Below are 26430 nucleotides of genomic sequence, written 5' to 3'. Positions count from 1 at the left end.
TTTTAATTAAATATTTTTTATAAGATAAATAAATATAAAAATTTATTATAATTAAGTGATTAAAAATTTTGTAAAGAGTGTATCTCCAATTTCTTCATATATAAACATTAATTACCAGTTTGACTAAATTTCTTAAATAAGTTCTTTTGAAAAATGAGCTTAAAATATAAGGACTTTTATTAATAATAACTTTTAAATAAGTTATTTTGAGTTTGGATAATTATTATAGAAGTTCTTGTTTTAAAATTGTGCATTAAATAAGAGTGATAAAATAGCTTTTGAAAATAGGAGAAGTCACATTTTTTAATTTCTTTAAAAACTCTTAAATAACTTTTTAAAAAATTAAAAGTTGATCTAAAAAATTGTACCAAACACATTAATGTAACTTTCTATAAGTCAAAAGTTGAAAAAAATAACTTTTTAGTATTTCCAAACGGACCCTAATAATAATTAGCTTGGCTTCTGATGTAGTGAGTCAACTATATATTTTTTTTTTACCAAATATATATATTGATAAAATGAGTCATTTTTATCACAATATTTATTCTACACCAAATTAGAAATATTTTGAATTTCTACACTAGTTCAATTGAATTGAATTGACCTATATAACTAAGCAATAGTCATTAGTCTAAGACAAATAGTTATACATCATTGGAAAAGTTAAAAAGGTAACCACTTGCAATCAAAGGTTTAAGTAGAACAAAAAAAGTTTTTTAAAAAAATTGTATTACGATTACAAGATTAAATAAAGTTCAGATCTGCAACAGATTAGTCTTAAGTCCAAATTAAAAGACATCATAAAAACAAAAATTAAATAAAGTTAAAAAGTATATATAATTAATGTCTTAAAATCCTAAAAACTAATCAACTCTTACTTCATATAAATGGAGAATAAATAATTTCTCATACTAACAAAAGTCATGATATCCATTGAGTGAATATCATTGTAATCACAACATCATAAAGTTCTGATTTGATAGGAAATTAAGGACAAACCGAACTAACAATAATGTTTATGCTTGACAAATTAATTAACTAACCAATCCAATCCGATCTAAACCGAAATAAAAATGTAAAACAATAGACACCATTAAAGAGTAGAGTCCCCAATCCAAGAGCCCAGGAGGAGGAGAAGCTGACTTTGTTGAATGTTCGGCCGCCACGGCGGCCGAAGGAGGAGGCGGAAGAGGATGAACAAGAACAGAGACCTTCATCCCATTGAAACATTGGCCATTGCCACAAATAAAGTAGTATCTCTTGGCCTTGTTTAAGGGTATGAAATCCTTGCCACTGCTCCAATTCCCAACAGCACTATCTGTAGTGCAGTTATCATACCCAGTTTGGTTCACTTCAAACACATTGTACTGTGTCTTCTGGTACCTAAATGCTGTTAACAAAACAATGTAAATTATGAAACTCAAAAGTCTAATGGATTAAAAAAATGAAAAAATAAAAGTGAAAACTCAGGTGCAGTCAGACTTAACGTGAAGTTGATAGCGGAGAGCCGTAAAACAAAAATTTAGTCAAATCAGTCAAACTATCTAACGATTCTCACCTATCAACTTCATGTGAAGTCGACTGCACATGAATTTCTACCAAAAATAAACTAGTGGTGGATAATACTATTCTGATAAGAGTAATATAAGAAAAGAATGTAAAGTTTGATTGAGAATTATCTATTAAGCCATAAACACTAAAACTAGTAGTAATGTAGATAAAAAATGTCATGTGTAAAGTTACTATATATTTGTTTATAAATATATATTATTTAACTCATTTTTAACGTATATTTTAATTAATCATTTTCTTTACTTGAACAAAACAAAACAAACTATAGACCAAAATAGAATGTTTTAGATCTATGATATATAGATCTATGTGAATAACAATAGTCACATTTACAAGAAAGATAGAATTCAGAAATGGGAAAGAGAAGGGTAATTAAGAAGAAGGAGAGAAATGAGTATACTAACAAATGAGGTCACCAACATAGAAAGTGTGGTTATTGGCCCAAAGAGTGTAGTTCATGCCAGGGTTCCAGCCACGGTTTGCACCAACAATGTGGTCTGTGGCTGTGACCACAGTGGTGCCTGAAATCACAAGAAGCAACATTGCACACAATGAGTAGTAATAATGGGGCATCTTCATCTTCATCATCACTGGAAGAAGAGAAGAAGGAGTTGAAGAAGATTGAAGATGAATAGTCACTAGATAGATAGAAATATGGAGTAATAATTGTGGTAGGGTCCAAGAAAGTTGGACACTTATTATGTAGACAGTGGTGCATTTGCTGTATCATAATTCATATTGTGCTTGACACTGACCCACCTTCTAAGTTTAAAGATAACTTTTTCCCTCTCCCCTTAATTCTTTGTTTTTGTGGAGTAAAATTAAGAGTAAATATCTTTTTCAATTCCTAATTATTTGTCTGATGGACTTTTCACCCCTTGAAAAATTTAAAAACCTAAATCGATTCCTATCTACTTTGATATATGTATGTTCCAGTCCCTGGTTAGGGATCAGAAAAGATATTACCAATGATCGAAAAGGCATTTACTCAAAGTTGATAGAGACTAGAATGTACATATTTCAAAGTATATAGGGACCGATTTGAATTTTTAGATTTTTTATGGGGTAGAAAGTCTATCGAACAAATGGTTAGAGATTGGAAAGGGCATTTATTCTAAAATTAATTATTTTGCCAACAATTATCTTCTAGCTCAAAAGTTTAAGAGCTGATTCGCTGTAAAGTTGAGCTTTATTTAAGAGTTTATAACTAATTAATGAATTGATGTATATACAAGACGAAATATGATTATGCAGGATAAAAATATTCTTAAATTTTTCAATCAATTATATAAAGTTATGAACATTTAAAGGTATTTTTGTTCATTAGTCATAAAAAGTTTTCATATTTGTTCACTTTGGAGTTTGGACAATTCAATTTTTGTTTTTATTAACATTTTATTTAATGAATCAACAGTTATAGTAAATTTTTTTTCTGTTGTGGTCCAATAGTAAGAGGCCCAAGGCATCTCAAGTCATCACTAGATGTCTACACTATCTTTTGAGAGAGCCCGGATGAAGGGTGGTCCAATGAGAGCACAAAAAGTGCCAAATCAGATTGAGGCCCAAATTCAACAAAAATTAATTAAGCCCAAATTTGGACAAAATCCGACATTTATAGGAAAAAGTGCATTTAGCAAATTAGCATTCGTTTTTTGGTGATTTCTTCAAATCTCATATTTTTAAAAAATAAAAATGCTTTTATCAAATAGGAGTTATATTATTATTTTTTTAAAAGGTTACCTCCAAAAGACCAAAACTCCTATTTTAGCATATCACAAAATTGTCTACCAAATAAAAACTTTTTTAGCAAGGGAGTCATCATAACTATCTTTTTATTATTAATAAAGCTAATTAAGAATAGCATAGCTTGTTAATATAAATCTGTTGAAGATATTCTTCAAGGTGGGAGCTAATTTTTTTAGTTTTTTATGGTATTTTTTGTTCTTATAGATTAAGAATTAATTTGTTATAGTATTAAAATTTATTTAAAAATTTATCATTGATCAATAAATTACTACATACACAAAGCAAAATTTAAATTCTCTATACTTGCTTAAGGGAACTAATGAAAAAATATAGAAGACCAGCACTTTTATTAAAATCTGATCAGCATTTAATTAACAAAAAAAGTTAAATAATTTCACACAATTAGATATAATCTTACACTATTAAAAATATAAATAATGACTAATTAATAGCTAAAAATCACAAAATCTAATAATCCCTAATCGAAAACTAATAACCTAACCACTAATCTAATTAGTCAATATTTTACTCACTCAAGCAGTAGTAACATTTTGTGCAATTAAACAAAAAAATTTATAATACTTTTTTTGTTTTTTAATATTTTTTATTAACACATTAAAACGAAAATGAATTCACCAAAGTGTTGATGAAAATGAAAATTCAACTCTAAGCTGAAATATTGAACAATCAGCCTCTTCCTTTTATTCAAGGCTCTGAAGTGAGAAGAAGAATAAGAAAATGAAGAGCGAAACAAAAGCGAAGGTAGGAAGTGGTGGATTTAGGGCAAAATTGGATCACTATCTATATAGCGGTTCTCCAAAACATGTCTTCGTTGGCATAGTTCTCATCACTGCCGTCTTCTCCGTTCCCTGGTTCCTTAGAAACAGAGGTGACTTCCCTTTATTCTTATTTTATACATAATTCAGATCCTTCAAACCATTGTTGCGTTGTAAAGCTCGAATCTTTTATAAGTGTGTTTATTTGATTATTCGTTTGTTTGTGTGATTTAGGGAAAAGATAATTTGAGGAGCTATTTAGTGTGTGCTTGGTTCTATTTTTGCAAATTTGATTCTTTGTGACTTTTAATTTTGTTAAAATTAGGTTAGAACTTAGAAGTAGTTTTAGGGTAATGAAATTTGTCTGAGTAGTGATTTTGACCTAGTTAGTTGTTGTTGAGCTGAAGGATAAATCAATTAGAGAGTTACAATCCTGTTTTAGGGTTTATTTGCAATAAATAGTGAGAGATAGGAATTGTCCCATTTGGATCATGGGTTTTGGAGGTTGCTGGTGAGAGCCTAAGTCTATGAATGATTTTTCATTCCTAAACAAAAAGGGAAGTAAATCTATCTGTCAATGGAGTTTCATTTGATATTTTCCTTATCTAAGCTCTTAACTTTGAATTAAGCTATGGCATTGGAAGTAGAAGGCTATAATTTTCATAGGGTTAAAATTGTTTGAATTTCACATATTTGTTGTACTAGTATTTCGGAAATCGGAACTATCCCTATGTTAAACTTTAGTTGCAAACTTTTACACATGCCATTTCCTACTTATAAGAAATAGTTTGTTCATATTCATTCCATTGCATGACTTAAAAATTGTTGAAGCCAAAATGCATTTATTTTTTGACATCTAGAATCTGATTTAGATTTATTATTATACGATCACTCGATCGGCTTCTTTTGATCACGATTAGACCTTGAAAACGGATTATATTTACGTAGGCCGCGATTTAATTACTTAATCCTTTGAGCTTCTCTTTCCCTGTAGGAACCACACATCAATCTCATCAAGATTACTTGGAAAGAGCTGATAAAGCAAGGAGCCAAAGACTCTCAGCTAGTTCTGCTGCTACCAAGTGATGTTTTACAGCATTATGTTCAAGAGAATAACTTTCAAGTTACACCAAAATTATAAAAGAGTTAGAAATGTTTGTTGATTACCCTTTTAGTGTCTTTTAGATTTTCCTGTGCAATGGAGGTCCATTTTTCCCCCCATGTCCTCTTTCCATTGTACCGAACTTAAATTTATCATGTTATTAAAATAATGATGTACTATAACTTGATGTAGGAAATTTTCATTGGTAAGATATGATTATGCTGTTTGAAGCATGGCGATTGAGTTTAAGAGATTTGTGTTGCAACGTTTGTTAATCTCTAATGATCAATTAAAGAATGCACTAGTGAGCACTAACCTAATTTTGATTGATGATTGATTAAGAGGAGGGAATACTCATTTAGCGTTTAAAGATGTAATTGAAACGAACTAAAAAGGCTTTCTTAATTTTTTAGTTCTTTTGAAATTAACACGTGATTAAAGACAAAGCTCTACCAACGCAAGTTGGCATAGATAGATGAGGGTCTTTATTCCTTAACCATCTTTCCTGGGTTTGATTCTTCTTAGAGGATGGGAATCAAGCTTGTTTGTCGCCCACTTTGTGTCTTTGCTGTATTCGAGGGATTAGTCATTTAGTTTTCGGCCTGATTGATATTTTGATGCAAAAAAAAAAACACATCTCTCAAGAAGTTTGTTTTCTTTTTCGATGGTGGTTGTTATTTTAGAGATGTTACCAAGAAAACCACTACTAGTTATTATAAATAAGGATGGCAAAAACATTGTCATATCAAAGTGTTCCTCGAATATGAAAGGTTATTGGCTTCGTATAATTGTTGAAAAGAAGTTTATCTTCATTTTCGTGTCATAGTGGTTTAACATACTTGTTTTCATCATTGAATGTGGTGTAAAATTTAGATGAAATGAGTCTTGCAACTTATATGATGGTGAATGAATTGTATAACTCTTAAACTTGAATAAGAACACAAACACTTGCATACTTTTAGAGTGTATTAGAAACAAGATTAAAGGATAGATGCAACCAATAACACTATGTAAATTTAACTACTTTGTTTCAGTATACAATTTTGTATAAATCATAAATAATAAAGAAAAGAACCACTTACAATTGATGATGCATAAATGAATTGAAAGAATTGCTTTTAACATTGTCTAACTTTTCAGTTGAAATTCACAATTGTGTGTACCAAAATACTACCTATCCATCTTGATGGTGTGATAACTAAAGCTAAAATATCTCTATTCTAAAGGGGCATGAGTCTTCTGTACTTGAAGAAGCACACAAATGCACTAAATATGAGGACTCCACAAATTCCTGTGATTATAAGAACCCACTGAAATGCTTTAGGAACCCTAAATAATGAGATATCAAAATTCATCCCAAATACTCCTGCTACAACACTAAAGATGGCAACTACAAATGTTGCCGTTGTGAGCAACAGCTCGAATTGGATGAGCTGATTCCGAACGTTATCCTGCCGGAGGGAAAAAAAAAAAAGGTTTCAGTCAGTGTTTCGAAATTCACAAAGTTTGCGAAACCAAATAATCATCAATGACAAATGAGGCCAATGTGCACAACCATTTTGTTCTTTGACATATAGAACTAGAACATGTGAGATGATTAGTAATACAAAAGAGTAAAGACTATAAAAACATGGACAATGCTATGATGCATCCAATAATGAGCATGGACTTTTCGTCGGACTAAACACGAAGAGGGAATGACAGAAAACAAACCAGTTGAATGTTGATGAAATCTTCTGTGTCGTCGATGTACTCTTTCAACTGAAACAAGAAACAATGATCAATAAATTGCTGTGGCCAGACAGAGAGAAGTTTTACAAAGATAAGACTGTGTTTACCGATGTCAACTTGTTTAGAGTGCTATCAATTACTACAAAGTATGCTTCTAGTAACATCTCAAGCTCTTCTATGCTTTCTGTAGCACTATCAGAACTTCTTGTGCTCTCATGTCGGCTCCTAGCGCTGCTCATGCTCTTTTCAAGTTTCCGATAATCCTGAGGCGACGAAACAGGAGAAACCGGAGCAGATATGGACACGCCATCGATTGCTTTATACAAAGACTGATCTCCATAGAATGACAACTCCATTCGCCTTTTCTTCTCAGTAAGATACATCTCAGCCATATCACCATCATCATCCATAAGCTGCTCTATTTCATCTCTAACCTGAATTCATACTCATTCAATAAAAGGAAAGGTTAAAAAAAGTGAGAAAAACTATGAACTTCATCAATTGCAGGTAAGAAGAAAAAAATATATACATGAATACTACCTTCTGAACCCTACGAGTCAGGGCAACGAGTCTGCTTTTCAGCCGACGAGCACGCTCCAAATTCAGAGTACTGATTTTAGATGTTAGTTCATCTAACAACGGATAAGCCTCAATTTCTAACTCAGACACCTTTTGGAAATGGCCACAACAAATTAGAGAGTGTTACTAACTAATCTTCCAAAATCAAATGAGTAAGAATTTGAGGAAAGGAAATACAATATGCAACCGTTTTGATTAAGGATCCTGCTTAGGGATAAACTAACACATCTTTTATGCTTTCAAACTATTTTCTAAGTGCAGAACCAGATAAAATAATTCAAGCCATATGCATAGTCATCCTAAGAATCAAGCTGTAAATTATTCTGATTATTCACAACCATGAATTTCAATTCACTTCAATTTCACTTATCTCTTCAATGTACAAACCTGAGAGTCAAGAAATGTGCATGCTGACTCTAATGCAACTTCCAGTGCCCTGAACTCGAATGGCAAATAATCCGGGGACGAGTTATTCCTAAAGTCATTATCAAAATTTCTACTTCCTCTGCTCCGGTTCACATCAAAATTGTCTGACTGCCACGCATCTCCTGGCTCGCCAACACTGGTCGATGCTAATCGTCGTTGTAGCTCCATCACATAGTTCCATGAATAACTGTCCAAGGAATGCAGGAGAAAAACCTCCTCGGCCGTAATAATACACCTTATCTGTTCTAAGTTGATAACAATAGCTTTTTCCCTTCCAAGGATTGTTGATGGATAGACAAAAAGTGGATCCAATAAGCGAAGATCGCGCGCTGGAAGATCACAACGCCTCATCATAGTAAACTTGTCTACCTCAATTATCTGTGAGTCTCCTGACATGTCAACTCGTATCCACGACCGAAGACTCTGCCCTCTCTTCTTCAGCTCAAGAACATCCACTCCTTGATACAGCTGCCTTCCGGCACCCATAGGCCGATTCACAGCCTCTCTTACGTTGATGGTCGTTGCCAGTTTTGGAGGGAGAAGTGGATCTTTCAGGTCTGCCATTATCAAAGTTTCCTAATTGCTGAAAAGGTAACAACATCAGACAACTTAATCAATGTTGGTAACATTATCAAGATACAATGAACATTCCTCTTTATCAACACTGATGCATGAATCAATTAATAGAATCATCACCAACTTATCACTAAATCCAATTTAGTAGCCTTCTAATGATCATAATATCACATTATCAAGGCACAAACAATGAGACAAAAAAGAACTTTCAAAGAATCAGTTTCAATTTGACTAATCAGTTTAATGTACCCTAATTATTAATAATTCAATATAGATATGTTTGCTTCCAAAACCAGAATTTTGGCAGAAAATTAATGATGTATTGGTGAGCATGGTGAATTCATTAAATATGCAAATAAATAAAGACAAAGACAGAGACATGCACCTGAAGAATAATTTATAGTGGGGTTTATGTCGCGAAAAGAAACTAGTGGGGTTATGGTGACATAATTGAAGGTTGAAAAGTGAGAAAAGTGGTGGGAAAAGAACAAGTTAAAATTTTGATAGGCATAACTAACCATTAACTAACTAACTAACCTGTAATCTCTGTTATAAGTTATAACTGAACAGGACGCTGGGTGAAGAACTCAACCTGAATCTGAAACTCGATACAGAATCTCATGCCAGAGAGAGAGAGAGAGATCGGAAAACAGTAACAGAATCCTAATTTAACACATGATAACATAGTCACTTCTAACTACGTTGTTCGTTGGATTCGATTCGGTGGAATGACAAAAGTAGAGTAAATAGTCAAATTGGTCCCCGAAAGATAGCCCAATCTTCAAACGAGTCTCCCTAAGAAAAAGATAATAAAATTTGTCCCCGAAAAATTTAAAATTGGTAACGTTAGTCCTTCCGTTAGTTGGATGATGACGTGTCACGTTAAGTGCCACGTGGCATATGATGACGTGGAGGGCTAATGCCACGTGTCACAAGATGATTGGTTGACATGTCAGATCGGTGACACCTGGCATGCCACGTGTCAGGTCAGTGACACGTGGCATGCCACGTGGCACTTGACATGTAAAAAAGTTATTTATAATCAAAATAGTCCTTGAAAGTTCAGACGTAAGTCATTTTCATCCCTAAAATTTTAAAAATTAATCAAATTAGTCCTTATATAATTTTTTTATTTTTTCTTGATAATATTAAATTTAAAATATTTTTTGATACTACTAATTTTAATAGAAATGTAATTGACAATAAAAAATTAGTAATTGTATCTTTTCTTCTTAAAAATTTGTTCAATAAAATTATCTCTCTCCTCTAATTCTTGTCAAAATCTCTCTTATTCTTTTCTATTCTAAAACATTTTTCTTACATTATTACATTTTGCTGGAATATATATATATATATATATATATATATATATATATATATATATACTCAAAATTGAAATGTATGTATTTGTTACCCTAAATAAAGTTATATGCTCAAAATAAAAATTTATGTATGTTAACCTAAACAAATTTAATAAAAATTTATACATCTTTTTTTTCATTACGTTATTACTTTCATTTAGATTAACATACATAAATTTTGATTTTGAGCATATAACTTTGTTTAGGTTAACAAATACCTACATTTCAATTTTGAGTATATATATATATATATATATATATATATATATATATATATATATATATATATATATATATATATATATATTCCAACAAAATATAATAATGTAAGAAAAATGTTTTATAATAGAAAAGAATAAGAGAGATTTTGACAAAAATTAAAGGAGAGATATAATTTTATTGAACAAATTTTTAAGAAGAAAAGATACAATTACAAATTTTTTTATTGTCAATTACATTTCTATTAAAATTAGTAGTATCAAAAAATATTTTAAATTTAATATTATCAAGAAAAAATAAAAAAATTATATAAGGACTAATTTGATTAATTTTTAAAATTTTAGGGATGAAAATGACTTACGTCTGAACTTTCAAGGACTATTTTGATTATAAATAACTTTTTTACATGTCAAGTGCCACGTGGCATGCCACGTGTCACTGACCTGACACGTGGCATGCCAGGTGTCACCGATCTGACATGTCAACCAATCATCTTGTGACACGTGGCATTAGCCCTCCACGTCATCATATGCCACGTGGCACTTAACGTGACACGTCATCATCCAACTAACGGAAGGACTAACGTTACCAATTTTAAATTTTTCGGGGACAAATTTTATTATCTTTTTCTTAGGGAGACTCGTTTGAAGATTGGGCTATCTTTCGGGGACCAATTTGACTATTTACTCGACAAAAGTAGCCCTCATATGGTTTATACCGGTAGAAACTGCAAGTGACTTTACGTGAAGTTGATACTTAATAGCCGTTAAATGATTTGACTGATTTGACTAAATTTTCATCTAACGATTCTCAGATATCAACTTCATGTAAAGTCAACTTTACCTGAGTTTTCATCTTATAAAATTGGTGTACATATCTCATTTAAACATTAAACTCTGGTAATTTTTTAATTAATTTAAATTAGATTTTATCTTAATAAATTAGATTAGATTTTATTTAAATTTTAAATTTTTAAAGATATTATTAAATAAAGTTTTTTGATAAATTTTAATCAAATTTAAATATAAACTATCCTATTTGAAATTTAAACAAAAGATAAGAAATCTAATCTTTATACAATTCTTAAATTTGAACTAAATTCAATCAACTTGGTTATAGATAATTTGGATTTAGAAAACTTCTCATAATTACTTGCACTCTAACTAACATCAGAAAATTTATATTTTTTGCTTTTCAAAATGATATAATTGCACTAAAGATAAACTCTTTCTGTATTTGATCTCCAAAACTAGCATAATATAATTTTTCTGGTTTTTAGTATGACACGATTATTGTTCTACTTTTTAGTATTAGAATAATAAAAATACCATTTTAAATTTATATCACCTTTAATTTTAAAATAACAAAATGATCCTCTTAAATTCATATTATTTTATTATTAATTTTTATTATAAATTATATAATATGACTTAGAACTAAATTATTATTCAAATCCGATAAAAAAATAACGCTGAATAAAAATGATGAATGTGAACCAAACAAAATACTTTAGACATTGACCGAATTTCAAACTGAATCTTGATAATGTAAAAAAATTTCTCTGGGTAGAATCATAAGGTGCAAATTATAGTAATATCATTTTAGATTTGATAAAATTGTCACAATTTCTCGTTTTTCTTTAAAACTACATTGATTTTTCATTAAGTTTTTTTTTGGAAACAGTCTTAATTTTTTTTATATTAGTATTTAGTGTCACGTTTTAATTATATATATATATATATATATATATATATATATATATATATATATATATTCGTCAATTAATTATATATTCTATATATTATTTTTACATTCAAAAAATTATAAACTGGCATTAAAATTTAATTACTATTATCAAAATTTTTAAATAAATATGCCATGTTGCTAGTTTAAATTATTAAAAATGTTATTCGTATATTAAAATTAGCCACTAATGTATTTATATATAAATATATGTGTGGTTAAATTTATTTTCAATATGTATTTTTGTAGTTGATTTTAATGTATACATAACATAATTATTAAATTATAGAAGAGTTTTTAAATATACTAATACACCAATATTTCAGTGATTTATAATCGTTAATCTTAATTATATATATTATATATATTTTTTATAATTAAGATCAACACTTAAAAATCACTAAAATACGATATATCAATACACTTGAACATTTTCCTAAATTATATATGTCAAAACTGATACAATATTAACTCGTGATGGTATCTTTTAAACCCTTCATTCCTTCACCAAATGCACCATTTCAATATTTAGCTTATTCCTTTTCGTACCTCTCAAGAGATATTTCTTTGTGATTAAGTGTTCTTAGACATCATATATTTTATTCTTTACTGTCTTGAGAAATTTATCACATCAAATACATTAGATCAAATGAAATAAATTGTAGTATATGATAGTACATTCTATACATTATTTTTTGCTTTGCTTTCAAGCAAAAGTGAAACTTATACATTATTTTAGTTAGTTAATTAGCTTCGTTGCTTTTTGTTACATTTACCCACCTTTTCCATCTTTCTTTTCGAAATGATACAAAAATTGAGAAGAGAAAAAAGAAAAAGAAACTAAAATCCGTGAATGGCAGGAGTTAAGCCACCTGAACATGAACAATTTTAGAAGAGAACAAATAATAATTGAGGATGGAAAGAGAAAATGACAAACAAAATCATATTGATTTTTTCTAAGGAGTAGATGAGTTCCGAGTAAAGAGGACGAAAATGGTGGTAAAAACGTTAAAGGTAGCTTCACATCAGTTTCCAAACAGCAGGTGAAAATTCTTGCAAGAAATTTCAATACCTAAATTAGCAAGAATTTTCAGTAGGATAAGGTCCAGTTTAGGCAACTAACTTAATTAAGTTCCTTTTGATAAAATAACTTAAATAATAAATGATTCTATTAAAAATAATTTATAAATAAGTTATTTTGTATTTAAATTTTTAACTCTAAAAATGCTTATTTTATAGAAATGTGATAAAAAGTAGAAGTATTACGAGAGAAGTCATTTTTTTAACTTCTCTAAAATTTCTTATAGCTTCTTAAAAAGTTGTAATTTAGTTTTGAAAATTGCACCAGATATTAATACTACTACTTTTCATAAGTCAAAAGTTAAAAAAATTATTTCTAACGTTTTTCAAACAACCCTAAATATATAATAAATTGAAAAATACTTAAAATGTTGAAAGTATTTATAAATAGAGTCATCACTTACTGAGCTCTTATCTCTAAAGTTAATGAGTGACTTTATTTTTTATTGCATGGAAAATTAGTCCACATTAAGAATTTGTTTGGACACTATTTTTTAAAAGATTTTTTTTAACTGATAATTTTTTAAAAGATAAAGTAATTTTATATTTAGGTATCGTATATAAAAAGATTTTTTTATTTATCAATTATGTTTAGATAAAATAAAATAAATTTTTTTTGTTTATTTACTATATAAAATTTTTTTTAAAAAAAAAATGTTTATTTTTAATATTTTTATTTTTATTATTAAAAATTTACTAAACACATTAAAAAAATATCTTTTCTATTAAAAAAAAAATTATTGAAGCCCAAACAAACACTAAGCTAATTAATCCATTTAGAATAATAATCCAAGTAGTAGGACATGAACTCTTTTTCTTGTTCCCAAGTTGGGTGGAATTTCGGGGCACAGACTACAGTATTTTTAGGGAATAGATGTTTTTAATTGTTAAAAAAATTATAAATGTAAAGTATAATCTCTAATCTTTTATTATTTTCTCTTTCATATTTATTTTTAGTTTTACTTATAAAATTAATTATAAAAAATCATACTTTACTTCTTCAATTATAAAAAAATTGAGAAGATTCATTCCCATATTTCTACTGAGTAGGTCGAATAAATTAACTCATGTATCTTTTAAAACACTCTTCTCCAATTTTTGACTGAACTCATTAGATCTCATCCAATAATAATGACCAGTTCATTTTGAACCTTGGCTTTGATCAATTTAGACTATCTATGAACACCAAAATTGAAATGATCTTATGACTTGATAAAATGTGATAAAGACTAAATAGCAAAAAGTTGTCAAATACAAAATTGATTAGTATTAATTCAAATAATTTACCAAAGAAGGAAATATAGTTCAATATTATTGTGATGGATGGATTGCATTGTATTGGTTAAAGAGCTTATTTATGCGTTTAGTGAAATGTATCCAAAAGATGCAATATAAAAAGTAAACTACTATAAACATTAAAAATTGAATCTGAGATAGAAGTCTACAATTCCAAGCTCCAATTTCATAGATGCCAAATGAGACCAAGTAAAATCGCTTGAAGAAAACATGACAAAATTTGGAATTTGAATATATGACACGTGTCTTGAATAATATCAGCCTTTAGATTTTCTCTATTGATTAATCACATACTTCATATATTAAAAAAAAACCAATAATTCTCTCTCAAATTTAATTAATTTTGAAGAGACATTGAAATTGGACTATGTACATTGAACACCAACAATTGTTGGTAGGTACAAGTTGAAGTGGCTCTACGGCGCACTTTAGCTATTACTTATTAATTACATAACATTAACATAGCAATTGATGATAAATTCAAAGACTAGAATTAAAATTAATAATAATTTACATAAATTATTATTATTTTTAAATATAAGGATTAATGTGAGAAGAGTAATCACGGATTCCTGCACCTTCCCAACCCATCCATTCCTCCCACATGTCCCAATCTGGATCGTTCATTCCCCTAAGAGGCTCATCAATGCCCTTATCTTCATAATAAACATTGTACACTTCTGTCTCATTTGATTCTCCTCTCAAATTAGCCATCACAATCTGCATTCAAAACACCCAAATATTAATAATGATATCCAAATTAAGAAAACAAATTATGGACCCCATAATGTTGCTTTTGTTGTTTTATTTTATTTTTTAAATTTTTTTGAAGGATATGTGTTAGTAGTTGGGATGATCATATCATTGCAACCACTGCCCTTTGCTAACATACACACCAACATTTACAATTCTTTATAGTTGCATTATTTCATAATTATAATATTAAACTAAAATGAGGTCAATTATGCAAGTATTATACAAACCACCCCAAAATTTTTATATAAAATAATTAATTAAGATTTTTCTTTAAAAAAAATCCTAAACAGCAACTAACAATTATCTCAAAAGACGAATTTTTTTGCCAAAAAAATTTTATTTTTATGCAAATAATTAGCTATGTGCAAAAACAAATTAATGCTATTTTTTTCCAAAAAAAAATCAAAGATAGATTGAATATTTTTTTTATCAAAAATCTCAGAACCATTTCAAAGTAATTTTCAGACTCTTTTTTTGCATAAAGAATCTGAATTTTTTTTAAAGTAAAAAGAGAGATATGATGAAATCAAAGAGACCCCATTCTTATTCTCTTGCATTATTGTTGGTCCACCAAATATTTCTCACTTTATAGAAATAACAAATATGACCCATTGATTGTCCCAAAACCACAAGCAGCATTTGTTTATGCCTCAATTAATAACAATTCAATTTTCAATATTCAAATGTAATCAAAATTTAGGAGGAAATTTTGTTTGCATATGATTGTTACATACATCATAAGCCTCATTGATTTGATGAAACTGCACCCCACAATTGTTCCCTCTGCATACATCTGGGTGATACTGCAAGAAAAACACAAAACAGATTATCAACTAATCAATAATTTAAATTAAAAAAAGGGGAAAAAATGTCTCACTTGAACTTAATCACATAATCACATGAGAAATTATCATCATATGACATGTAAAGACTTAATTTGCATAACAACAAAAATACACAAAATATTTCTCTCGTACAGTTAAAAAATTGATGAAAAATGAAAAGAACAAGAGATAAGAATTGAAGGAAGGAAGAAAGAGAAGCAAACTAACCTTCAAAGCAAGTTGTCTGAAAGCCTTTCTAACTTCAGATTCAGATGCATCAGGTTGAATCCTTAAGGTCTTATAAGGATCTGCTACAGAAGAAGAAGAACATGAAATCCTAAACTTGTTCATCTTCTTACCTTTGCTTCCTTTGAATTGTTTCATCCATGAAGAAGATGATAACCCTTTTCCACCAACAACACCAGCAACTGAAGCAGCAGCCATTGAAACTCTTAAAAGAAACCTCAACAGATGTCCACAAACCACAGATATGAAACACCCCAACAGAAAACTATGACGACCCACAAAAACTTTGGGTATAAATAACACAACTTTGGTCTAAAGTTCCTTTTTTTTTAATTTTATATTTTGATCAAAGGGGCAAATTAAAGGGCAAGTAGAGTTGAAATAGTAGCTTCACTCTTGTTGAATTATTTAAGGCTCAATAATTGTGGAATTGATCAAATGGATGGTTTGAAACACTATTAAGTAAGAATAGAAAAATGGAAGGGAATGGATTTGTTTATATAGTATAGTGTGAAATAAAATAAATAATAAATAATGATGAAGAAAGAAAAGGAATCTGAGGTGGAATTGGGAATGCAAGCACGGTTCTTATCCATTGAGTCTTATTGTGGAGTGACGTGTAACTTCGTATTTTGTGGAGAAGACAGAAATTATAGGCACTTATCTCTTGTGTTATGACTCTGCCTATTTTATTTTTATTTTTTCTTCTGAAAAGGGTTAACTGTCAAAATTTACTATAGAAATTAGTAGGTGTTATCGGTTTAATTTGGTTTAATTTTAGACTAAAAATCAATTGAATAGATTTGTTTATTTTTTACAGAATATCAACCAATTAGTTTATTGTTTGTGCAATAATTCAACCGAACTAAAAACGGTTTGATTCGGTCGATTTTTTTTATTTTTAAAACAATCAATAAATTGAAATGACATTACATTATATTCAAATTCAACAAAATTTTAACTCATTTCAACAACTAAACATAAAACAAACACATTTATTAAGTCTAAAATTTCTATTTCAATGCATTACTAAGCTACTTCTTCGGTTTGATTTTTGTCGAGTCAACTAAAAATCGAACCGAACCGATCGATTTAATTCAAAAAAAATGATTTTTTTATTTTCTATTCAGTTGTTGTAAATTTTAGCTCGGTTTTATGATAAATTTCGGTCCGGTTCGACCCCTAAAAATAATTATGGTTTTAAGTTATTATAAAACGGGAAAAATATGATTAACTAAATTTTTATAATTTATAAGGTGAAAAAACTTTAGAATTAGGACTAGGTAAAAAAATTAGAAACGACAAAAATGGGATAGGAGAGAGAGAAAAACAGCACATGAAAAAGGAAAAAGAAAAGAACAAAAGATGATGAAAAAGGTGAGAGATTCTTGGATTATCTTTTATCTTTACTCTCTATTTTTTTGAAGGATATGATGTTATTTACTTGGTCTGAATTGGTAGACTGTTGTTTTGGATTATTTGTTTATTATTCACTGAATGAAGCATATAATATTGGATATCCCTTCCACCTCTATTGCCATTAATTCACTATTGATTATCCCTTTTATTTCTCTCAATTTCTCTTTTTGGTGCAACAAAGTTATAGTAGTTGGCAATTTGGTCATATTAGGCTATGCCATTTCTTCGAAATATCTAACTAAATGCCATTATTCTTGAAGAGAAATCTAATTAAACGTCAATGAAAATAAAATAACCAAAAAAATGAAGGAGCTGAAAAAAAAAACATACACACACACACATCCATATATGAGACAAATATGATGGTTTAAATTATCTTTTTTTCAGATAAAATAAACATTTTATTTTATGATCATGACTACTTCGAATGAGTGAAACACATTTTATAACGTCAACGATATTTAATATTTTAGTGAAAATTGCAACTATTTTGTGAAGACTAGCCACTCTCATGTTTCGTTAAATAGATATTTCTTATAAGTCCATATCAAATCGCCATTTCAATATCATTGTATATTCAAATTAAATCACAAGGCATTATTATTATTTTATTATCGTCATCATCATCACTAAAGGCACACATAAAAAGGCATCGTCTTAGATAAAGGTTGAAAATAAATAAAAAATAAGCCAAAAACAGTTTACAAGCTAAAAATTTTGGGAGAAATGAAAGGTTTCAGAATTGAGATGATTGCAAAAAGAGGGAGGTGGCAGTAGCACTTTACACGTGTTGAATATTAACGCGACAATAGAGAGAGAAGCAGTTGTAAGTTAATGCACGTTCAGAACTAAGAAGATCCAATGCGATACGATAAGAACAGAAACACTAGTGGATAAGGGGTTCCTTCAGATTGGACACGTGGCAACCATGCAACCATCATAGCATCTATATATATCTCCCTTCACTGCTTATCTCTTCCGTTTTATTCGGCACAGGCTTATCAGTTAATTTGCAATTTCTTTAAATGTAATTCTATCGACTCTGAAAGCATTTCTCATTTATTAAATGCGTACTAAATGCTTCACATATAACCATTTGCAAAACAAAATGTAACGTAACAAAATGGTATTCGTTTGATTATAAATTAACACTATACATCAATTATTAAGTTACGATTAAAATTTACTCGTGGGGAGATCCTTCGATATTTCATACCTTGCTTCATCCATAATCTTTCACCATTATTTCTATCTCTTATATTTCATTATGCAATCTCCACATGGTCTAGTAGAAGAGATACAAGCAGAACCTGAAATACACTTGTTTCATAACATTGTAGCTAGGGTATATAAATGATGAGGCTCAATTGAAACAAAACGAAATATCATCTATCCCGGAAAGAAAAATTAACAATAGTAACAATACTATATATCAGGGGGTTACGGGGGTCATTTCATCGCACTGAATCCTTAAAAGGCACAAGCTTGTATAGATGATGGGTATTGAAACATCAAACATGGTTCCATAATTTTAGAGATGTTCTTTCACGTATTGTTCTAGTCATCGATCACTGGTATTGCTAAGAAATAAAATTGACAAAAGAAAATGGCCAGAGGGGTGGTTTTAGCCATCCATTTAGGTGTCTGCCGCGCTTGCTGAACCATTTGTTTTTTACCTTTCACATGTAGAGACCCGAATTTAATGTACAAAGTCAATAGCCCCCATGAGCAGCAGTAGCATCAAATTTTTTTTCCCCCCAACAAATTTACAATCCCCTATTGAGAATCAACATCCTGCAAATATGGATATTAAAATATTACCCATGATCGTCTCTGTGCTCGCGCCAATCGCTGTCTAGTCAGGTCTGAAACTCTTCCCTCACTTTTGTTCTGTTTGCTCTGAACTTTTATCAGCTTCGGATGGTTCCGCAGACGACTGAGGCGGGTCTGCATCAGAAGCACTTGGATTCAAAGGAGTTTTGAACTGAATCAAGATCATGGTCATGTTATCACATCCCTCGCCACCGGCTGTTGGTGCTAAGCACCTGTCGAAAACCATCTCGCACACCGCAGATAGTTTATTCTCCTACATATTTCATCATTTTATATCGGTGTCATAACAGATTGCAATTATGACAATCCGCATGCTGTGGCCAAATTAATGTTCTCCATAACATAAACAAAAGTAAAAGCCACAGAACTTACCTCCTTTAACTTGTCATGTATGAAGTCCACAAGTTGTTGGCTTGACATGCAATCCCTACACATATAACAGGTTATATAATAGTTTGTTGATGATCAATAAAAATTAAAACAAAAAAAGGGAAAATTTTCTAGGAACTTGGTAATATCAATGGAGTTCGTAGACAGAATTAAATAGCCAAGTAGTGTACCATATCCCATCACAAGCTATTACAAGGAACTCATCATCGTCACAAAGCTCAATCTGTTACAAAGAACAGGGAAAAGAAAATTCAAAAGAGCAAACAAAATGGCAAATAACACAATGAGGGGATGTCAGACGAAAAAGAAAAGTCATAGAATTCCTTTTTCAAATAAATATATTTCTTTCACCCATCAAACACGAGGAAACCAGAGAGACATGCAAATAAAGGTGCTAATCGTGCCATAAATATTAACATATAATGTGCTGAGCACTTACGGAAGTTATGTCAGGCTCAGCACTCACAATCTGTTTCTCAGCAGGCAAACGTTTGTTCTGCTTGAATTCTATGTCTCCTGTAATTGAGGGAATTTTTTATTACAAATTTTTGGGACTAATGGAAGGAAAACATTTGTAGAAAGCAACAAGTAAATTTTACGATAGTAATGAACTCTCACATTTTCCCTTACAAACTTTATAAAAACAAATTCCTATTACCGATCGCTCTAGCCAAGTTTAAACTTCCATTGACACGTCCAACTTGGATGAAACCACCAGCATTTAAAATCCTGTCTCTCTCAGCCTCAAGCTCGGGCTTGTGATCCTTAGACAAATTGTGTGCCTGGAAATACAACTTCATTAAAAAATCAAGAATATAGATCATGCTGAGTAGCAAGCTATGCCGGCTCAACCTCAATCACGAACCCTTCAAAGCAAAAGGAAATAAAATGTGCTACTTATAAATGTGCAAGCTTATCCATATTGAAATATCTATCTCAGAATACAAAATGTGTACTCTGAATTAGCAATCTTTACCACCAGAACTCTCATCAACCATATTCCAATACCCTATATTGCATGCCTAGTAAATTCGAGACAATTAAAAAACCACAAAATGAGGTGGAAGTACCTGGCCCTTCCTTGATAATACACATCTAGAATCACCAGCATTGGCGACGACAAGTTTGTTTCCTCGAATGACAGCCACACAAGCTGTACTTCCAGAGTTTGGTCCAGTGAAATCAGAATGTGGTCCCTATTTGCAGCATAACTTCCTCAGTTTAAAATAACGCATTTTTTTACAGTAAGGATTCGAAGTTTGTATGCCCAACATCAGACCTAATGATTTTTGTATGTAACTTGCAGTCGTTTATTGAGAAAGGACCTTCGGTTAAATTCACAAGCTTATATTCCACATATCAAAAGATTCCAACATACATGCAGCATAGCTTTTATTTTATTTATAAAGAAAAGAGCAAAGTAAGAATAACAAGCAGAGGTGGAACAAGAAAGCAAAATGGGTTCTAATCCATTACCTCCTCAAAAGCCCAATCATCAGAATGGTCATTTGTTTCACCACTCCTGGGAGACCATATAAACCCCTCTAGCATTCCAGACAACTTTTCTATTTTATCTCCCAAGACTGCCAATTCTCTCCACCCTCTTTGTCCGCGCATCATCTCATCCATTCTGCCTCAATATGAAGGGAGAAAAAAAGGGCACAACTTTAACAAAACTATTTGTCTCAACTCCATATCCCACTTTTGTTTATTGGGCAGAAAAACCATGACATGTATAAAAACTTAGATAAGAAAATCATTTTGATCATGAAGAGGAAAAGTATACGTAAGAACTTAACACTCATTCCCAAAAGTTTGGCGGTTCAGGTGGTCACGGTTCCAATAATTTTACAAGCATAAATGTCTACACAAACATTCACATGCATTGCACTTTAAAACACTTTGTTTTGTTAATACTTTTAAGATATAAAGTACGCGAGTAAAAATACCAAACAAATAAATGAAGATTAAAGGGGTTTTGAAACTTCCAATAACTCACAGGAGAAGTAGAAAACAGAGGGAAGTAGAAAAGTGTTTTTAAAATTATTTGTAACTGCACATAACTTCTAGGGATCCAGCTATATTTGTATCTTGAAGAGACCGGGATGCCAAACCTCCCCTGGGGCATGTAAATTAGATAAAGTAAATTATCTAGAGCAACAGTTGAACATCAAGTATTTCAAGCATGAGCATAATCCTACTTAGTATTTTGTTATCTATACTCCTACCTGACAATCTCATCGCCATGCTTTTATCCGCATGCAGTAAGTATAATGAAAATTCTAAATAAACAAAACAACAAACAAAATAAAGAATAAAAAAAGCACCTAAGGAAAGTTTTCTGTAAGGATGTGCCTATATCTCCAGCTAAGTAAGCTTCATGCTTAAGCATTTGTTGATGTAGATACTTGGCACAGAATTTGGAAACTGCTTTGCCTGCAAATAGGAAAAACCATATAGAAAGATATTAGAACGAGAAGTGAGCCAATTAATATGCTATATATGTTGGTTCCATCACAATAATTTTGAAATCTTGAACACCTAAAGATCTCCAAGTTATTAAGGAAGCTTTACAACAACAACAAACAACAACAACAACAACAACAACAAAGCCTTATAATCAATACTAATTTAAACTGAAATGGGTCAATACTGAGAAAGTACACCCAAAAACATGGATATGATGTTCCCTCCTTTTTTTGTTGCCTTTTTTTAACATGGATATCAAGACAAAATCCTGAAGTTGAAAATAAATGAAATGCATGAAAAAGACATTAGAGTGTGCTTGAATGAGGTAATTAAAGGAGGGAAAGTAATTTTAGAAAGTATTTAAAATTATTAATGGCAAATTCAAAGGATTTTAATGATGGATTTGAACTATTAAAAGGAAGAATTTTAATTCCTCAACAGAGAAGGAATTTCGATTTCCCCCCTCACTTCAAAATGCATTCATATGCATTAATTAACACTTATAAATAATATATGATAAAATCAACTGCATATTTTATTAATGAAGATAAAACTAATTACCTCAACCAAAAAAAAGACCAGAATTGAAGGGAATTTAATTACGGCATTTAGATTCCCTTATATTTGAAATAAACTGAAAATTTAAGAATACCCCATCCAACAGACCCACCCTTAAGGTTCATAAGTGGATTGGAAAAACATTTTTTTTCAAACACAACTCTGGTTAACAAGCATCTAACAAGAATGTACCAAAAATGTAAAGTATACAGCCTACATGGATCTCTGTTTGTAGAAAATGGAATTATGAATCACATATATAACAAGGAAATTATTAAAAGAAAATAAGAACAAGAACCAAGAAAAAGAACGAGAGGAAGATCAATCTTACAGCAGTGTTTTACATACCCTGAGAAGTTTACAAGTGTTGTAAATTGTAATTGTAATCAATACCTATATATATGATGATTGGGGGAGAATGAGAACCGTAACAACTTTTGGTTTCTCTTGGCCTCTTTATAATAACTACTCATTATAATAATTGCTTACTAAAACTAAACCAGAAATATATTTTTATTTCTCCTATATTAAATTTAAGTTAACTATAAATAAGTGATATTAGGACAAGGTGGAACATGAAGCATATAAGGTCATGAAAAGTAAATGAAACTTGATCGGTACATGACAGAGAAGACAACAGCTACAGCATGTGTAAATGAAAAGGCCAGCCATGTTTAGGTGGATTCCAATGGAGACATCAAAATGGAGAACCTATATTACAATAATATTGAATGTCTCAGGACCTTCAGTGCACTCAGTGTTCTAATTAATGAGCATGGATCCAAGTTGGCATTAAAAAGATATATGTCACTGAATAACTCAAGAGTGAATACCCACCTCCATGGCCATCATAGACACCAAAGAAAGATGTAGAATCATCCAAATCTGGATAAGCTGCATGCTGGCAAGTAATAATAAGAATTAAATTCTATACTCTTCACATTAAAAATGATTGTAATACTAACACTACGCTACTTAGGTAAAAGAGAACCAAAGTAAAGTGGTAAACCATCCACACCATATATGCAACTATTACTTCCAAAGAGGGGCAAACTCTCACGAGTCTTCTAGGTATACAGGAGGGCAATTTTATCTCTCTGAATTTTTAGGTAGTATACGGGTTATTTGTTACTTAAATCTGATTCACATCAATAGCTGACTGACAAAACTTTTATAGAAGAACTACAAATAAGTGATACCTTTGCACTCTTCATCATAGCAGACCAATGATCAAATAAGGTAATCTGTAAAAAACGGAAGACACTAATCCTTTCACAACGTTCTCACAGTATCAGAAACTTAATATCACTATTTTATCAGTCACTAATATGCCAAACACTGGACATAGTGCATGATTTTGATTTCCTTTACACTTGACTATCTGATAGTACGGCTGAAAACCCACCCTACTTTTGTGTACAATATTTTGAATCGCAGTGATTCTCTGATGTCAAGAGGCTTAAATGTGCAAGGCTGATACATAGACATACACTAATCAAATTATCAACTGAAAACTAACTTTTAACTAACTTCAACTACCTAATTGATGCGAGAAATTCCACCAAATGAAATATTCAAAATAAAAATGGAAATGAGATTCTACGATATTATATTATTGTATTTACAAATTATCAATTAACAAAATAAAATAAAATAAAATAAGAGACTGAAAGAGAAAAGAGTAGTTAGTTACAGCATCTTCCATGGAAGCACGCCAGCCCTGCATGGAAGACAGACCATACCGAAGCTTGTCGTTCTCACCATCTTCAGATGCCTTCTCTGTTTTCGGCGTACTCAGATATATCCCCATCACAAACTGCAACAACCAAAAAAATGTTATAATTTGACAATTTTTCTCTTTAAATTAGTGGTTATAAAAAATAAGAAACAATAAATCACAAGAATACGCATCATTCCAGGGAAAAAAAAAGTCAAATCTAGTTCTAGCCATACTCTTTTTACAAGATGCGGTTCCGCAGACAACGGCGATATTCTAAAACGTGATTCAAACAGAGAAGAACCAATGCAATTTGCAATGTAATTCAGTAAAAGAAAATCTAAAAAACCTAGAAAATATAAAATCCAATGCGTAACAAGAGCAGTAATTTGAACGAATGAAGAAGCATGGAAGGTATGAATCAAAGTTGGAACCAAACGCTAGAGTGGTGTAAAAAATGAGGATCTAAAAAGCACGAGAGGGAATTGAAATCAGAATAGGAGAATAAACAAAAATAGAAGGGAATTCAGGAGTTAGGGTTCGTTGAAACACTCACTTGCGTTAGAGAGAGAGAGAGATTTGAAAGTGTGTGAGGAATGGAAGAGGAAGAAATAGCAGAACAGAAGAAAATTGAAACGCTTGTTTTCTTAAACCAGCGGCTGCCACGTGTTTCTTTTCATTCTCCCATTTTTCCTCGATTGAAAATATAAAATTATCAACATGAGGAATTTTTTTGCATGGACCGATTGAAATTAAAAATTAAAAATAATTACAGCTTTATTCTATCTATATTGAAACATACGACTGCACGGATCCGATAATATCTGTATATCTATGGTAATTATTTGCATTCGATTCGAATTTTGTGGATATTATCTGATCCGCATTATGGTAGGATCGGATTGCGGATTTTTCAGTGATATTCGCAGGTCTGATTCGCAAATCACATCACATATAAATAGCATAGTTTAAGAAAGTAAACCTTAATGTGATATGAATTTTAGTGTGTTATTTTATAAATTTTATGATATTTTATTTTTAATTTTTTATGTTGTTGTACTTCAACTTAGAATAATTAAACTTAAATTTTGTGTTATTATTTTGTTTTTGTTATTTAAGAGAACTATTATTGATAATATTTTAGAAGTAAATGAGTTTAAACAGATAAAAAATAAATTTTTTGGATATTTTTTTGTAAAAATAGCCAAACAGAATCTTAAAATATTTTTTTTAATTATGCGGATATATCCGATATCATCTGATCCGCAAGTATGTGGATCGGATCGGATCCATCCTAAAAGAATGCGGATATCGTATCCGATCCGATTCGCACTGAGGCTATATCCGATCCGTGTGCAGCCCTATTGAAACATCTTTTCAAATCTATAAACACATATATTATAATATTTATTAGAATTATACCATGAAAAACTAATTACCTCCTCTCTTTTTTTTATCTCAATAAAAATTTATCCCTATCTTCGAGTGTATGAACAAAATAATATTTTGGTGTCTTTTATAGGGGCTATTCTACATTGAAATGCATGATAGAGAAATAAAATTAAGATTACATTTATATTTTAAATTATTTTCATCTTCGTTGTTAACTTTACTGTTGTTTTCTTCTATAATTCAAATAGTAGGCACACTTTATTCATCTCAATATCATTATTGATGTTATGATTGTTATCTTCAACGCCTATAAAAAATGATAGGTTCATCATTGAACATAGGTAAAATTATTCGCCACACCGTCAAAAACTCAAAATTACATAGAATTGTAGCCAACATATAATTTAGTTTCTCAAGAAAAATTACTCTATTAATAAAATATTGGATAAACTGAATTTTACTATACTGTAACCATAAAATTACCAATTTACTTCTAGTGTTGGTATATGATTAATCAATAATATAAATTTTACTAGAAAATAATTCATATTTATTTATTTTTATTGTTATTACTTATTAGATTAGATTCCCTCGGTCCTTATCCCGAGTGAAGTTGTTC

The 26430-nt window shown here is 30.4% G+C and overlaps 5 protein-coding genes across 7 annotated transcripts; 1 reads left to right on the top strand and 4 right to left on the bottom strand.

The window, feature by feature from the left end:
* Positions 1-911: 911 nt before the first annotated feature.
* LOC130951637 (early nodulin-like protein 19) lies at positions 912-2223 on the bottom strand. Its single transcript, XM_057880335.1, has 2 exons — positions 1977-2223; positions 912-1390 (listed from the first exon to the last, which is right to left on the bottom strand). Exons 1-2 carry the CDS (start codon positions 2158-2160, stop codon positions 1035-1037), a joined length of 540 nt encoding a protein of 179 aa, XP_057736318.1. The 5' UTR covers positions 2161-2223; the 3' UTR covers positions 912-1034.
* Positions 2224-3971: 1748 nt separating this feature from the next.
* Positions 3972-5445, top strand: LOC130950964 (uncharacterized). Its single transcript, XM_057879570.1, has 2 exons — positions 3972-4207; positions 5089-5445. The coding sequence occupies exons 1-2, from the start codon at positions 4057-4059 to the stop codon at positions 5178-5180; spliced, it is 243 nt and encodes an 80-aa protein (XP_057735553.1). The 5' UTR covers positions 3972-4056; the 3' UTR covers positions 5181-5445.
* A 777-nt stretch (positions 5446-6222) lies between these two features.
* On the bottom strand, positions 6223-9212 carry LOC130951339 (magnesium transporter MRS2-1-like). 2 transcript variants are annotated; one of them, XM_057879990.1, is made up of 6 exons: positions 9046-9212; positions 7894-8515; positions 7468-7596; positions 7035-7361; positions 6910-6957; positions 6223-6647 (listed from the first exon to the last, which is right to left on the bottom strand). In XM_057879990.1, the coding sequence occupies exons 2-6, from the start codon at positions 8494-8496 to the stop codon at positions 6417-6419; spliced, it is 1338 nt and encodes a 445-aa protein (XP_057735973.1). In that variant the 5' UTR covers positions 8497-8515; positions 9046-9212; the 3' UTR covers positions 6223-6416. The 2 variants fall into 2 exon arrangements, with proteins under 2 accessions (XP_057735973.1, XP_057735974.1); XM_057879991.1 differs by lacking the exon at positions 9046-9212 and adding an exon at positions 8894-8955.
* Positions 9213-14507: 5295 nt separating this feature from the next.
* LOC130951848 (chaperone protein dnaJ 8, chloroplastic-like) lies at positions 14508-16533 on the bottom strand. The gene is made up of 3 exons (XM_057880591.1): positions 16016-16533; positions 15698-15766; positions 14508-14927 (listed from the first exon to the last, which is right to left on the bottom strand). The coding sequence occupies exons 1-3, from the start codon at positions 16229-16231 to the stop codon at positions 14739-14741; spliced, it is 474 nt and encodes a 157-aa protein (XP_057736574.1). The 5' UTR covers positions 16232-16533; the 3' UTR covers positions 14508-14738.
* A 2309-nt stretch (positions 16534-18842) lies between these two features.
* LOC130950651 (probable protein phosphatase 2C 60) lies at positions 18843-25090 on the bottom strand. 2 transcript variants are annotated; one of them, XM_057879207.1, is made up of 11 exons: positions 24976-25090; positions 24396-24518; positions 23540-23603; positions 22003-22111; positions 21152-21305; positions 20746-20871; positions 20334-20457; positions 20115-20191; positions 19846-19898; positions 19658-19712; positions 18843-19538 (listed from the first exon to the last, which is right to left on the bottom strand). In XM_057879207.1, the coding sequence occupies exons 2-11, from the start codon at positions 24510-24512 to the stop codon at positions 19332-19334; spliced, it is 1086 nt and encodes a 361-aa protein (XP_057735190.1). In that variant the 5' UTR covers positions 24513-24518; positions 24976-25090; the 3' UTR covers positions 18843-19331. The 2 variants fall into 2 exon arrangements, with proteins under 2 accessions (XP_057735190.1, XP_057735191.1); XM_057879208.1 differs by lacking the exon at positions 24976-25090 and adding an exon at positions 24656-24879.
* Positions 25091-26430: the final 1340 nt, after the last annotated feature.

Source organism: Arachis stenosperma, chromosome 9 (genome assembly GCF_014773155.1).
Source record: "Arachis stenosperma cultivar V10309 chromosome 9, arast.V10309.gnm1.PFL2, whole genome shotgun sequence".
NCBI lineage: Eukaryota > Viridiplantae > Streptophyta > Magnoliopsida > Fabales > Fabaceae > Arachis > Arachis stenosperma.
The sequence above is the reverse complement of the archived record's forward strand: the minus strand, read 5'-3'. Positions and strand labels throughout refer to the sequence as shown.

What these genes read in the sequence shown, in the direction of transcription:
- LOC130951637 (XM_057880335.1), bottom strand. Translation starts at nt 2,160, where the DNA reads ATGATGAAGATGAAGATGCCCCATTATTACTACTCATTGTGTGCAATG. An exon ending in CTATGTTGGTGACCTCATTT is followed by an intron (nt 1,391 to 1,976) that starts GTTAGTATACTC and finishes TTTTGTTAACAG; the next exon opens with CATTTAGGTACCAGAAGACA.
- LOC130950964 (XM_057879570.1), top strand. Translation starts at nt 4,057, where the DNA reads ATGAAGAGCGAAACAAAAGCGAAGGTAGGAAGTGGTGGATTTAGGGCA. An exon ending in CTGGTTCCTTAGAAACAGAG is followed by an intron (nt 4,208 to 5,088) that starts GTGACTTCCCTT and finishes CTTTCCCTGTAG; the next exon opens with GAACCACACATCAATCTCAT.
- LOC130951339 (XM_057879990.1), bottom strand. Translation starts at nt 8,496, where the DNA reads ATGGCAGACCTGAAAGATCCACTTCTCCCTCCAAAACTGGCAACGACC. An exon ending in TGACTCGTAGGGTTCAGAAG is followed by an intron (nt 7,362 to 7,467) that starts GTAGTATTCATG and finishes GTATGAATTCAG; the next exon opens with GTTAGAGATGAAATAGAGCA. An exon ending in CTCTAAACAAGTTGACATCG is followed by an intron (nt 6,958 to 7,034) that starts GTAAACACAGTC and finishes TTCTTGTTTCAG; the next exon opens with TTGAAAGAGTACATCGACGA.
- LOC130951848 (XM_057880591.1), bottom strand. Translation starts at nt 16,231, where the DNA reads ATGGCTGCTGCTTCAGTTGCTGGTGTTGTTGGTGGAAAAGGGTTATCA. An exon ending in TCAGACAACTTGCTTTGAAG is followed by an intron (nt 15,767 to 16,015) that starts GTTAGTTTGCTT and finishes TTTTTCTTGCAG; the next exon opens with TATCACCCAGATGTATGCAG. An exon ending in AAATCAATGAGGCTTATGAT is followed by an intron (nt 14,928 to 15,697) that starts GTATGTAACAAT and finishes TTTTGAATGCAG; the next exon opens with ATTGTGATGGCTAATTTGAG.
- LOC130950651 (XM_057879207.1), bottom strand. Translation starts at nt 24,512, where the DNA reads ATGGGGATATATCTGAGTACGCCGAAAACAGAGAAGGCATCTGAAGAT. An exon ending in AAACTTGGCTAGAGCGATCG is followed by an intron (nt 20,192 to 20,333) that starts GTAATAGGAATT and finishes CCTCAATTACAG; the next exon opens with GAGACATAGAATTCAAGCAG. An exon ending in ATAGCTTGTGATGGGATATG is followed by an intron (nt 19,713 to 19,845) that starts GTACACTACTTG and finishes TTATATGTGTAG; the next exon opens with GGATTGCATGTCAAGCCAAC.